Source organism: Arvicola amphibius, chromosome 9 (assembly GCF_903992535.2).
Source record: "Arvicola amphibius chromosome 9, mArvAmp1.2, whole genome shotgun sequence".
Classification (NCBI taxonomy): Eukaryota; Metazoa; Chordata; class Mammalia; order Rodentia; family Cricetidae; genus Arvicola; species Arvicola amphibius.
The window spans coordinates 101805445-101819144 of NC_052055.2; the positions used below are offsets into that span (position 1 = coordinate 101805445).

The window sequence follows — 13700 nt, forward strand, 5'->3', positions numbered from 1 at the left end:
TGGCTTTGCATCCTCTCTGTACTCTTAGTTGCTTTTTTCTCTTACGTATTCATATCAGTGTACTAAAGTGTCTCATGTTTTTAACATTTCACTAGTGACCAGTGCTTCTGAACACTTTTTTATGTGTATGTATGAATGGAGCTACTGTCAACGTTCCTTTCTAAGCTTTCCTATGAACATGATTTTCTAGGATAAGTAACCTAAAATTTAGGTTAAACTTTCATAAATGGGGAAAATCAATTTAGGTAGCAGTAGAGCACAGAACCTTTAGGAACCCTAAATACCAGAAGAGTTTACACCTATGGGCTCTTCTCAGTGACCTTAGCCCAGATCCTCACCAGCAAGATTGGGGTATCACTGCACACTGTGTGAGCATGCAAAACATCATGCTGTGCGCCATAATGGAAAATGGCCGAAGGAAAAGCTGTTCCTATTGAAAGCTGAGGCTGCATCAGGTCAGCAGCTCAGCCCCACCCTCCCAGCACCTGACTAGTGCACACCAGACCACAAGCACTCTATATGGAAAAGGATGGGGTTCAGTACATAGCTCTTCAAAATAGGACTGTAGGGGCTGGGATATGTCATGTCCAGTGTGCCCTTTGGGCACAAGGACTGTTTCAAGCTGATTATTTTGAGAAACTACAGGTACGAAAGAAGGTCTGCAATGGAATTTTGTAAGACATTTATATTTACAAAGGAACTCCATTTCGTAGGTGTGTCCCTGTGAAGGGAGGCCTGAGTAAATCACTAGAGATTTACCAGAGGAGAAGCACCCACTCAGATCTACATTCATGTTACTCTCGACGCTTTGTCTGGTAGTGAGGTTTGAACTCAAACTATTGTAGGTTTTTGTATAAGTATATATTGTATGTTTAGCATATTCCTCTGCATTGTTCTGTCTTTCCTCCTCCCTCCCTCTCCCTGTTGTCTCCTGTTTCCTACCAGGCATGCCCAGCCTGTGGGCTTTGTACACCTCAGGGTAACTGTGAATGCAGGCTAACACAAAACCATAAACTTTAAAACATGATAGGATTTTTTTTTGTGACTTGTGTTTGTAATTTGCACTGGTTTTGAGCATAAACTTCTTGTGGATGTCATTTTGCAGTACCAAAAGGGGTCTGTTGGAGCCAGTTATGATAGCACATGCCTTCAATACCAGGACAAGCACTCATGAGACTGACAGTCAGATCTCTGTGGGTCTTCGGTCAGCCTGGTCTGTCTTCATAGTGAGTTCCAGGCCAGGCAGGGCTACATAATGAGGCCCTGTCTCAAAAGGGGCCATGGGAAGTGCTTTTGCTTTTATATCATGCGACCATATATATTTTTTGCATCTATGTAAGACGTAAAACTTAGAAATTACAAAAGACATGCGATATTTGTCTTTCTGAGACTGGCCTAATTCACTTAATATAGTCATCTCTGGTTATATCCACCATCCTACAAATAACTTATCTTTGTTCTCCTTTATGGCTGAGAAAATGCCATTGTCTTTGTCGACCACCTTTCCTTCATCCATTCTTCTACAGTTGGGCACCTAGGTTCCAAGCATGGGATCTTGTTTACACTGCACATGTCTTGACTGCTAGGCTGTACCTTTAGCTCTGGTCCTCTCCCTAAAGGGCGGCTTGGTTCCAGAGATGAATGGGATTTTTGTCTGCAATCTGAAACAAACGTTTAAGATCTGTGATGGGAACCTGCTCGTCCCTGAATTATCTCCTGTGTGTACACGGTATATGTACTTTTATGTCTTCCTCTGTCCCAGCCAAGAACTCATGAAGGGTGGGGGTGATAAAGATAAGGATTACAACAATCCGGACATGTTACTAGAGTTCCCAGCCATAGGGCCTGGCTTTGGTCTACACACTCACCCACATTAAAAGAAAACACATGGAAACGTGAATTTACTTACAGTTCTGATCAAAACTAGAGAGAAATTCTCAAACTGTCTTCTTGCCCACAGCAGAATTACAACTTACAGAAAAGGTAAAGCAAAAGCCAGGATATAGACATGGGCAGATTTAACTGTGTGCCCCAGTTTCCAGAACTGGGTAGTCCTTCTCCTGGGAGATGAGCCAGGGCTCTTGGGATGGGCCAGTTTCTTTCTCAGCATGCTATTTCCTGCAAGTATCATACCTGGGGCCCTTGATGCAGTCAGACATGATGAAAATCTGTTTCTGTTGTTCTTTTATTCCCGAATTTCCCAGTTTTCCTCTTCTATGATTCTTCCATCTGAAGAACTTTTAGTAATTTGTGTGTTTTGTTTTGCTTTTATAAAGCATGTCCATGAACAGATGATTCTAAAATACCATGCTTTGACATTATAGGTATTACAATTGTCACTTGAATAATAGCAAAAATGTTCATTTTATTTGTGTGTGTGTGTGTGTGTGTACCTTAGCAAGCAGCTGACCTAAGCACAGGCTTTTAGCAAGTAGCTGACCTAATTAGGGTCAGGCTGCAAATTTTGCTTTACCTTTTAAGACTTGTCAATCTAATATTTGACATGATGATACATTTTAGGGATTTACATGTTTCTTAGAAACAGGGTCCAAAGCATTTCCTGATGGAGTCTCCACGATAATTTAAGAAGAAAGAAACTAAAGATAGCTCACTCTTGCTTCTGGGCTTGAATGACCAGATATTTGACTTTTAGAGATGAACAAAGTGAGTTGATAAAATCAGGATTTCTGTTTTAGACTAAACTGGAGATGCCTGTCGAGTAGGAACTTAAATCTAGCTGTGTTCTTATGGAAAGCGTAGGCTAGACATGACCTTTTGAGAAGAATTTACATATAAATGCCATTTAAAGCCGTGGGATTTGAGGAGGGTAGATGATAGATTTGTCTAGGATGAGAGGGTGGAAAGGAAAGTTGCTCCTAGGACAGTCTTGGAGAGTTTTAGTAAGTAGCTGTCTTAGTTAGCATCTCTATTGCTGCGATGACCAAACGCCATGACCAAAAAGTAAGTCGGGAAGGAAAGGGTTTATGTGGCCCACACTCCCACATCACTGTCCATCATTGAAGGAGGTCAGGACAGGAACTGATACAGAGCAGGAGCCTGGAGGCGGGAGCTGATGCAGAGGCCATGGAGGAATGCTTGGCTTTACTGGCTCGCTTGCTCCTCATAGCTTGCTCAGCCTGCTTTCTTATAGAACCCAGGACCACCAGCCCAGGAGTGACACCATCCACAATGGGGCGGACCGTCCCATCAGTCACTAATTAAGAAAATGCCTAACAGCCGGATCTTTTTTTGTTTGTTTGTTTGTTTTTTGTTTTTCAAGACAAGGTTACTCTGTGGAGTTTTGGAGCCTGTCCTGGAACTAACTCTTGTAGACCAGGATGGCTTTGAACTCACAGGGATTCACCTGCCTCTGCCTCCCAAGTGCTAGGATTAAAGACGTGCGCCACCACCGCCCGGCTACAGCTGGATCTTAATAGAGGCATTTTCTCAGTCGAGGCTCCCTCCTCTCTGATGACTCCAGCTTATGTTGGGCTAATAGAAAACTAGTCAGCACAATAGGTATTAACTGCACTGGGAAAGAAAACCCGATATAATGCAGTGAAATTAGGTAGAAAGGCCAATTGTTAGCTTTACTTAAAGCACCGCTATGCTAGCTCTTGCCAAGCACGACTTCACTTGCTCCCTGGAAAGATAACCTGGAGATTTAGCCCTTAACAACCTGACCACAGAAGCTTACACTTGTCGACTGTAACATGTCTTTTAAAAACAAGGCTGCCTGCCGTGTAGGCGTCTGTAAGCTGTTGCTTGCCTTCTCACCCCACTGTGGATGAATGCAACTGGACCTGAGCTAAGCCTTTCAGGAGCTGGCCTGGCTTTGGTCCACTGGCGACATCTCTCACACTCACATCGCTGTCCACCAGCGACAGCTCTTCTCTTCCACTCTCACTGGTGTCAAGAACTATTCTAGAAAGATTCCCACAGCATTTCAAGTAAAATTAAAAGAATCTGATGTCGTAGCAAGTACGGTCCTTCATCGCTTATCCGTGAGGATACATTTTGAAAACTGAGCCATTAGAAGGCTGCTGATGCATGAACACAATAGAACTGTATTTCTGTAATCTAAGGCATCATTAGGACACACACACACACACACACACACACGTGGAGGGAGCGAGGGAGAGACTTGCTAAGTAGCCCTGACTGGTCTGGAACTCACTCTGTAGACCAAGATGACCTTGAACTCAGAGATCTGCTTGCCTCTGGGATTAAAAGTGTTTGCCACCATGCTCAGTTTTAGGTGATGTGATCTATGGGACCATTCATATATGCAGCCAGACCGTGACCCAGAGTGGTGTGTGACTGTATTTCGAGGGTGAAGGAGTAATTATCTTTTCAAGTGCTACTGAAAAGTCAAGCAGGATCAGGACAGAAATGAGCTCGGGTTTGGCAACCTTTGGTAGCATTTCCTGGAGGCTGCCTTCCTATAACTGAGATGCTCTGCTGGTACGATAGTGACTCCAGCTCCTCAGAAGCCCGAGGTAGGAGCATTGCCTGAGTCCAGGAGTCTGAGACCAGCCTGAGCAGCGTAGTGAAATGCAGTCTCAGCAACGACAGGCATTTTGTCGGGGCTATTTCAGCTCTCTTGGGAGACTTGTGTACCTGAATCCAGAGCTTGCTAGATGGATGTGGGTGCTCAATGCTAATAAAAGCATAAAGCCACTTAATGTTTTCAGTTGACTACTTTTTAAAAATATAGGGAAGGAAAACTATTATTCCTTACCTTCTCAGAGTTCTTATATTGTGTTCATTGGAATGAAAAGTAGATCAATGAAGGAAAAAATCAAATGGAAACTTACTAACATGTATACGTCATATATACGGGGCTTACCCATGGGAAAAATGAGTATATTTCAAAGCAGTAACTTAGACTTTAAGGTTAAATGTAATCCTCTGCTGAAACCAAGGATTCTTCTGCCCACACCTCCCGTCTTGAGGCAGTAGCGCTGGGGTTGCAAACAATGCATGCCACTGCATCTGGCTTCTTTATGTGGGTTCTGTCAGGCTTCTTCCCTCTGAGCCATCTCTCTTGTCCCCCTCTTCATTATTCATGGCTGTTTTTCTCAGGCTATGCTTTCTTTTTTCCTTTCTTTCTTCCTTTTTTTTGGGGGGAGGGCTGATAGGTTATGCCTTCTTATCACAGAGTGTTGCTTTGTTTTGTTTTCTTGCGTGTGTGTGTGTGTGTGCACACACATGGAGGCTAGAAGAAGCATCTAGTGTCCCATCTGTCGCTCTCCACCTGCTCCATTGAGGCAGTCTCTCCCAGAACCTTCAGCTCTCATTTTCTCAGGAACCCAGTGATCCTCAGTGATCTTCCTGTCTTCCCCAACCCCCAGCCAGAGCTGGTGTTACAGACATATGGAATGTTCTGCTTGTTTCCAGGGTGCTGGGACCTAAACCCCAGTCCTCATGATTGTGCAGCAAGCTCTTAACCACTGGGCCATCTCTCCAGCCTCTCACTGCAGAATCCTGACATGGAGGAGGAGTTGAGGAACATGGAAACAGCCCTGCAATGGGTGTTCCTCCTCTTTTTACCTTCTAAAACATAGCCTTTGGTTCCATCTTCAAGCTATGTTTTGGTCTTGTAGCTCAGGCTAGCCTGGAGCTTGCTGTGTGACTGAGAATGCCCTTGTTCTTTTAGATAACCTATTGGAACCTCTCTTCTATTTATACATAAGAAAATTTCTTTATTTTCCAGTCACTGCTACATGATATTGCCTGTGTGGATATGTCATAGTTTAATTAGTCCTATGTGGTCATGCTTAAGTTCTTAGTCTTTTATTATAAGCCATAATACAGAGTCTTATGTGCAGAGATTTCACAGGCATTTAAGTGCATCACAGAGTATATTATCAGGAGAACTACTGAGTTGTCTGCAGTTTTTATGGCTGTTATCAATTGCACTCCATAGACTGTATCTACTTTTTGCTTTGTTTTGTGGCGGGGTTTTCTCTGTGTAGCCCTGGCTGTCCTGGAACTCGCTCTGTGAATCTGCATGCCTCTATTTCCCGAGTGCTGGTATTAAAGGCCTGTGCCACCATCATCAGGCTTGTGCCTACTTTTTATGTAACTGTCTTTCTATAGCTGGACATCTGACTTCTTTTGTGTGCACATTTACCTTGGTGCTAAGGGCTAGCCCTTTACCACAGAGCTAGCTATACCATCCATCTCTCTCATTATAGCTTAAGTTTGCATTCTCCTAGTGAATATGAGATTAAGTTTCTTCTCCCAGTTTCTAGAGACGTCTCTACCCCCCTGACTGCCTTGTCTCTAGCCCAGCTGTCTGTTGGTTTTCAAGATGATGCTCACTAATGGCTTATGATTATCATTGTTAATATTTACATATATTGCATCATTGTTTGCCTTTCTGGAATTGGACATTTTATTTGTTTACTTATGAATGTGCATATTTACCAAGGTGCTGAGGACTGAATGTAGAACCTCTTGCATGTTAGGCAAGCATCCTCTCTCAGAGCTATACCTGAACCCACCGATTTCCATTTAGGATGTGGCTCTTCTGCTGCTGAGAATAGTTATAACAAAGCGCATTCCTACTTAGAGTATTTATTTGGGAGTAAAAACAAATTCTAACATCTATCGTAGCTAGCTCTAAATAGGCCTCGTCTCACTAGAGTCCTTCACCTGTAAACCGAGAGGAGAGAGGAGTGCGCTAACCGACTTCCTGTGCTGTGACCTTTCAGCGACCTTTCAGCATTTCCCAGAAGCCTCACAGTCCCCACAGCCTGGGTTCTGGAGCATCCCAGGGACACACTGGTGCTGCTTTCCAGCAGTCTTGTTCTAGCAGTTTCTTGTTGGAGAGACGATGCTTTATCTGGTTACAAATTTGCTTTTCAGTTGCCTTCCTGGACAATTTTTAGTCAGAAATGTTCATTTTACATCAAAGATATTCTCTCAGAAGTGTGACCCCTTTAGTGATAGTGGAGAGTTTGGAGGGAGCTGGGTACTAAGAAAATGCTCCTGCTTTAATTGGGTTTAACTCTCGTCAGTAAATCTGCATGTCCGTCTTCATGGCTGCCTGAATGCCTCTGCTGTCCTGTTGAGCTTTTCAGACCCATGAGGAAACTGACCTCTGTAAGTCTGTTTCCCCTCAGAACTCAGCACATCAGTTATGTATCCCGTATCCCTCCATCAGAGAACTAAGGACTAATTACAGAGGGGGTTTTCTTAGTGAGATTTCACTTCTCGGCATCCATGGAAACCCCACTAGAGATGATATTAACATACATTGCTTCGTGTAGCCAAGTAGTAAGATGAGGCATAGACATAGCATGTGAGCCTAAACAGTGTTTTAAACAAACCTCAAGACCACGAGAGCTTCCGGACTCGCTCTCTGCCTTTAATTCTCATCAGTTTGTTCCCTGCAGAGCTAGTGAATACACTGGTAATTGCTGTCGTGTGTCAGCCCACAGTGGCCACAAGATGGTTGGGGCCCCTGGAGCTGGAGTGACAGACAGTTAAGAGCTGCCCCATGTGGGTGCTGGAAACCAAACTTCTGTCCTTGAAGAGCAGCGACTGCTTTTAACCACTGATCTGCCTCCCTAGCCCTGAAATATCATTTTTGCCATGACCTCTTCCTATTTAAGAACTCAGGGGTCGTGTGTGTGTGTGTGTGTGTGTGTGTGTGTGTGTGATAAAAATTCTCAGTTTGGTCCTCAAAGGTCTTTTCAGACGAGTTCTCCCACTTCGTTCCAGCTTGTGTGTTGGCTGTATTCCCTGTTTGCCACATTGAAAATCCCCCAGGGTCCTTTGCTTTTGGTTGTCAGTGATGACCACAGTCTCCCTGCATTATTTGTGCTCATTTTTGTTGCACCAAAAGCAATGCTATTTCTATTTACACCTAAGTATATTTGGGAAATGTTAATTTAAAAATTAATCAGAAAAAATATTCATCAGTTATTAGCTAGGAAGAAAATATAAGGGACAGCCTCTCCATGTTTTATTTTGTTAGCATGTGTGCAGTAATGGGAGATGACTTCTGGGTTCCAGAAAGTAAACGTCGTCCACTTTGTCTAGAAGGGCAGCGAGATGAGCTCCAGTTTTGAGATTGCACCTGGTCTGGGAACAGTGGCAGGGGCAAGATTATCTCAGTCCCAGGGAAAAGTCAGCAACAGACCAGTGAGTGAGTCTAACTGGATACAGTAATGTTAGTAAAATAAAGGTTGTTAATATATATAAATATTAGGAGCGGGGACCTGTATAATTTATACTATGCACATATTTTCACGTGAAAATAAAGTAGTTAAGTAGTGCAAGCCCTGTGTCTGGCTCCGTGTCTACAAAGGGAAAGAACATTTGAAAGAAATTTAGAACCGAAAAGGGAAGCAGATGTTTGGGTAAATATATTGCCCTAGATACATACACCCCAAGTGCAGGGTGAAGTGGGGAGACCCCACACAGCAGGGGCTCCCCTGAGTCCGGATTAGACCCAAACCACACCCAAACACCTGTTTTCACAGAGGTCCTTTATTAAGTGGGGAAGAAAAGTTAAAGTGGCTGCTTTCTGACTCAGGCAGAAAACAAATGACCTTGCAGCTGTCATTTTTAGGAGAAGAAAGGGAGAACTGTGCTAGGATGAGCTAGGATGTCGTGGTAAAGGAGCTAGGGGGTGAGGGAGACGGGGAAGGGGCCAGGGTGTTTATTCTGAGGGACAAAGGACTGTCTCTGCAAGATTTCGCCAGTGTTTGCTGATGTGCCGTTGTCACCATCATCATCATCACTGCCACCAACAGCACCTAAAGTGACATTTCTATCGTTTGTCCACAGGATGTTTCGTCTTAACACCCTGTCTGCATTGGCAAAACTAGCTGTGGGCTCTCGATGGTACCATGGAGCATCTCAGCCCACACAGACCAAGAGAAGACTGATGATGGTGGCCTTCCTGGGAGCATCCGCAGTGACTGCCAGTACTGGTCTCTTATGGAAGAAGTGAGTGTTGTTTCCGGCTTGATCATTCAGTGTTGATGATGTTGACCTAGGAAATGGGGTTTTTCAGAGTTGTGTTATCCTGCCAGAGCAGCAGGCAGAAAACAATGCTTCAAGCCCAGCAGTGGTGGCGCACGCCTTTAATCACAGCACTCGGGAGGCAGAGGCAGGCAGATCTCTGTGAGTTCGAGGCCAGCCTGGGCTACAGAGTGAGTTCCAGGACAGGCTTCAAAGCTACACAGAGAAACCCTGTCTTGAAAAAAAGAAAAGAAAAAAGAAAGAAAACAGTGCTTCAAGCTCTGCCTGTCCCCCTGCTGAATATGTGTATCGTGGTGTAGGGATGTCTTTAGAAAATGGATGTTTCCTGAAACTTCACAATTTGATAGCCACATGCAACTAATAACCCTTGGTACTCGTATGTCACCTCATCATTTTCTTATGAGTTGCTGAACCTCCCCTGGAGGGAAAAGAAAATGGAGTGACCCTCAGGCCTCTCGTTTCTGACTCTGCCATACTTTGTGTTGATCTTCTTCTTCATTCACCCTGTCTTCAAGTTGCTATCATTCTGCATGGCTTTCAAAAACAGTCCAGTTTTAAAATTAATTCTATTGACTAAATATGTAACAAAGTCTACCTATTTTAAACATATAGTTCCATGATTATTAACAAATGTATATCACTGTGTAACCACCCCCAAATCAAGAAATAGAGCATTTCTACCAACCTATAATGTCCTCCCAGGCTTCTTCCACGGCAGTCTCACACCACCCACAATTCCAAGCAACTCCTAAGATGATTTCTATCACTGCCACTTTGTATTTCTGAAATTTAACCTGAGGGGAACCATAAAGAGTGTATTTCTTGGAAGCTGTGTGGTGGCCTAGCCTCGAGGCACAGCCCTGGGGATACAGAGACAGGAGCACTGAAGGTTTGAGGGCAGCTTGTCTTTAAAGCAAAGAGTGGCAGAGTGACCCCAGTGCCCGTCTGGATGTCTTCTCTCACAGAGCACAATTTCTGAAATGTGTGCTTATGCATCAGGCGTTGGAGTCCTGTGCAATCCAGTAGTACTCTTTCATATGGCTGTCATATGAAGCCGTGTTTCCACTTCTCGGGCACTTCTTTCTAATTGTCTCTTCTCACTGATAAAACTGCCTTGTTCGTTTCCTTTGACTATAAACACCTAGAAATTTATTTGCTTGGAAAATAGAAACTTGATTCAAAACTGCCCAACTAGGGCAGCTCAGGGCGTGAGGGCTTCTGTCACCAAACAAGGTGACCTGAGTTTGATCCCTGGGAGGAGAGAACTGATTCCCAAGAATTGTCCCCTGACCGCCACACAATCACTGAGGTGTGCACTGCCCCACTCTTAAATAACAGTAATAAAGTGATAGATAGATAGATAGATAGATAGATAGATAGATAGATAGATAGATAGATAGATATTTGAAACAAAATAAAACACAAAGAGTTTCCCACTGGGCTCTTGGCAGTGCACCACTGTGGCCTGGCCAAGCGGTGATCCTGTTCCCACCTATTCTGTACTGTCCTGGGCAGAACATTTCTAGCCAGAAGCTTTATTGTGCTTTGCCTTCTGCTTCCCCAACCGCTGACGTTGCCAAGCTTCTTCCCAGAATTATTGTCATTTCTTTGGCCTCCTATGTGGATTGTCTATTCAAATTATCAGTAAAAATTAAATTACTTCGAAAATGTTTCCATTTAAGTGTGCCATGTGTATATCTGTGTGTGGGTATGTGCACATGTGTGAGGGTACCTGCAGAGGCCAGAAGAGGGCATCCGGAGCCCCCAGACATGAGTGCTGGGACCTGAATTCAGGTTTTCCTGAGATCAATGCATACTCTTAACCCCCAGCCATCTCTCCAAACCCAAACTGGCTTTTTTTTGTGTGAGTGCTAAAAGTTTTTTCTGGCCACAAGACTTGGGCAGACATGTCCTTACTGTAAATATTGTCACCGATTGGTGCACTTCTGCATAGTGTCTCTCAAAGAACACAAACTTCATTTTGAGAAAGCCCAGTTTGTTGGTATTGTCTTATAGATTAATGGGATTTTGTTTCTTATTGAGGAAGTTTTTGTTCATCCCCCACTATATGTTCTTTGTGTTCTGAGTTTTAGAGTTTTAGCTTTAGGGCTGCTCGTAGGTTAATTTTTGTGATTGGGGTGAGGCAGGGGATTTGTTTCATTTTATTGTGGTATTAGGACTCGAACCCAGGGCTTCGTGCATGCTAGGCAAGTGCTGAGTTACTCTCCCAGCCCTGCACTCAGTTATTCCAGCAGCCTCTGAAGAAGCTCAGCCTTCAGCCTTCAGCCTTTGCGTCAGTTGCCAGGACACAATGCCCTTGTTTCCTTAACTGTGAGTTTGCTTTCTGTAGCCTGTGCCTTTGCTCTTTAGGTTTATTTATTTGCCTGTTTTTTTTTTTTTTTGTTATGTGCATATGAGTATTTGCTTGCGTGTACATGTGCACCACCACGTGGGTGCTGGAACTTAATCTGGGGCCTCTGCAAGAGCAGCCCCTGCTCCTAACCACAGAGCCATCTCTCTACTCCCAAACGAAGGTTTTAATACTACAGAGAGCATATGGTGTTTAAACCTGTTCTTTCATCTCTCTTTCATCGTGATGCGGTGAGCCTACTTTCACAGTCATTCATTTTTCTTGATTGCACATTTATGTTCTTTATTATCTCCCTCTTGATAGTCACAGGTTTTGTTCTTTTTCTTGTACTTACTTTAAGTTAGAGTTTTATATCATTACCTTGGTATTTCTATTTTTTACCAGTACAGAAATTTAATATCATCTTCCACGCAGTGCTTTAGCTGTGTCTCACGTTTTTAATATATTGTTTTCACTGAGCTCAAATTATTTCATATTTCTTTTTGTTTAGTCTTTATTCTAATTAGTTACTTGGAAGACTATTGTTAACACTTAAAAAAATTCAGTGATTTTTTTTCCCCATACTTTTTGTTTGTTTGTTTTGGGTTTGTCTATGGCTTAATCCACTGTACTTGAAGAAATAATCAAAAAGGTTTTGTTTTTTTTTGAAACAGAGTCTCTGTAGAGCCCAGGCTGGCTTAGAACTTGTAACCCAGACTGCCGTCCGGCTCAAACCCCCTAACTTAGCTTCCCCCTTGGTGCTCTGATTATAGGCGTACACCTCCATGCCCCCTCCCATTCACTTGGTTTTATGGTTGATTTTCTCTCTGACAGCAACCTATAAGACACAGCTCTCCATTTCATTTTCTTATTTTTCATTGACATGTATTAACTGTAGGTATCAATGGTGTCCAGTGTGCTATTTCCTTGTATGCATGCCCTGTGTGTTGGTTTTCCTTTGGTGAATGGCTCCAGACATCAAGCCCAAGTCCACCCGCATGCTAGGTGGACTTGCTCCTTCTCCCTGCCCTCTTTGACCTGCTCTAAAAGCAGGACTGGCCGGCATTCCCGGAGGGGCTCTCCAGCGGGGCAGCAGCACAAATCGAACAGGATGGCTACGGAAACTTGAGTTCCATACACTTTTCATGTATCGCAGAATATCGTTGTTTTATTCCTTTCAACCATTTAAAATGTAGAAACCATTCTTAGGTCGAGGACTTTACAGAAACAGGTAAGAGGCTGGATTTGACCTATGGGTATAGTTTGCCAATCTCTGCTCTGGACTTTATGTCATACATCCTGTGTTTGTCATAACCTACCTTTAGGTAGAGTTCTGTGGTTCACCATATATGTAAGAATAAGAACACCATATATGCAACGACATATTTCAATTTTCCTCCTCTAGCTCTTGGTATTATTGCGTTATACATTCCATGCCTGTATGTGTACACACACCCTAGGGAATTTTGTTATTACTAGTTACTTTTGCTTAAAATTTTAAAGAAAGGGGCAGGGCTGGACTTGGCAATGCACGCCTTTAATCCCAGCACTTGGGTGACAGAGGCTGGTGAATCTGAGTTTGAGGCAAGCCTGGTCTACAACTCATGTTCCAGCAATTGGTAGCCCACCAGCCTCTGTGGATGGCTCTAAGCTCATGACCACACAGATGGCCCTGCTTAAACTCAGTAGATCTCAAAACAAAACAAACAGATATGAATGTAGGAAAGGAGCTTCTGGTGGGGGGCATAGGAGCACATGTAGGAGTTGGTAAAATATCCTATCTACAGTGTATGTATGAGTTTGTCAGAAAGCTATGCGTGCGTGTGCGTGCATGTGTGCGTGCATGCGTGCGTGCGTGAGTGTGTGTGTGTGTGTGTGTGAGTGTCAGAGGAAAACTTGCTAGAATCGGTTCTCTTCCCCCCACTGCATGGGCTCCAGGGACTGAACTCATCGGGATTGGCGGCATGTGCTGAGCCATGTTGCCAACCTGAGAAAGTCTAAAAAAGAGAGAAAGATGTTTATATTTACCCACATGGCGTCATTTCTGGTGCTCATCATTCCTTTGTATTGGTCCACATTTCTTTTTCTCTTTACTGTTTTTTTTCCACTTAAAATTGCCTTTATTTGTAACTTAATACTTCTGTGCAGTGTCAACCATGTGAATGTGATGACTGGTGCTTTTCTGTCTTTGCTTGAGCATGACTTTACTTAAAAAGAAGTAGCCTTTAATCCTAGCACTCAGTAGGCAGAGGCAGGCAGATCTCTGTGAGTTCGAGGCCAGCCTGGTCTACAAGAGCTAGTTCCAGAACAGCTAGGACTGTTACACAGGGAAACCCTGTCTCAAAAAAAC

The 13700-nt window shown here is 43.6% G+C and overlaps 1 protein-coding gene across 3 annotated transcripts in view; it reads left to right on the forward strand.

Moving 5' to 3' along the window:
* Window positions 1–13700, forward strand: part of Micu1 (mitochondrial calcium uptake 1) — a 146054-nt gene that overhangs the window by 13497 nt on the left and 118857 nt on the right. For all 3 annotated transcript variants that reach the window (XM_038343014.1, XM_038343016.1, XM_038343015.1), the window contains one exon: window positions 8803–8964. In XM_038343014.1, coding sequence (XP_038198942.1) covers window positions 8804–8964 — 161 coding nt within the window. In that variant the 5' untranslated portion in view covers window position 8803. The remainder of the gene's footprint in view (window positions 1–8802; window positions 8965–13700) is intronic.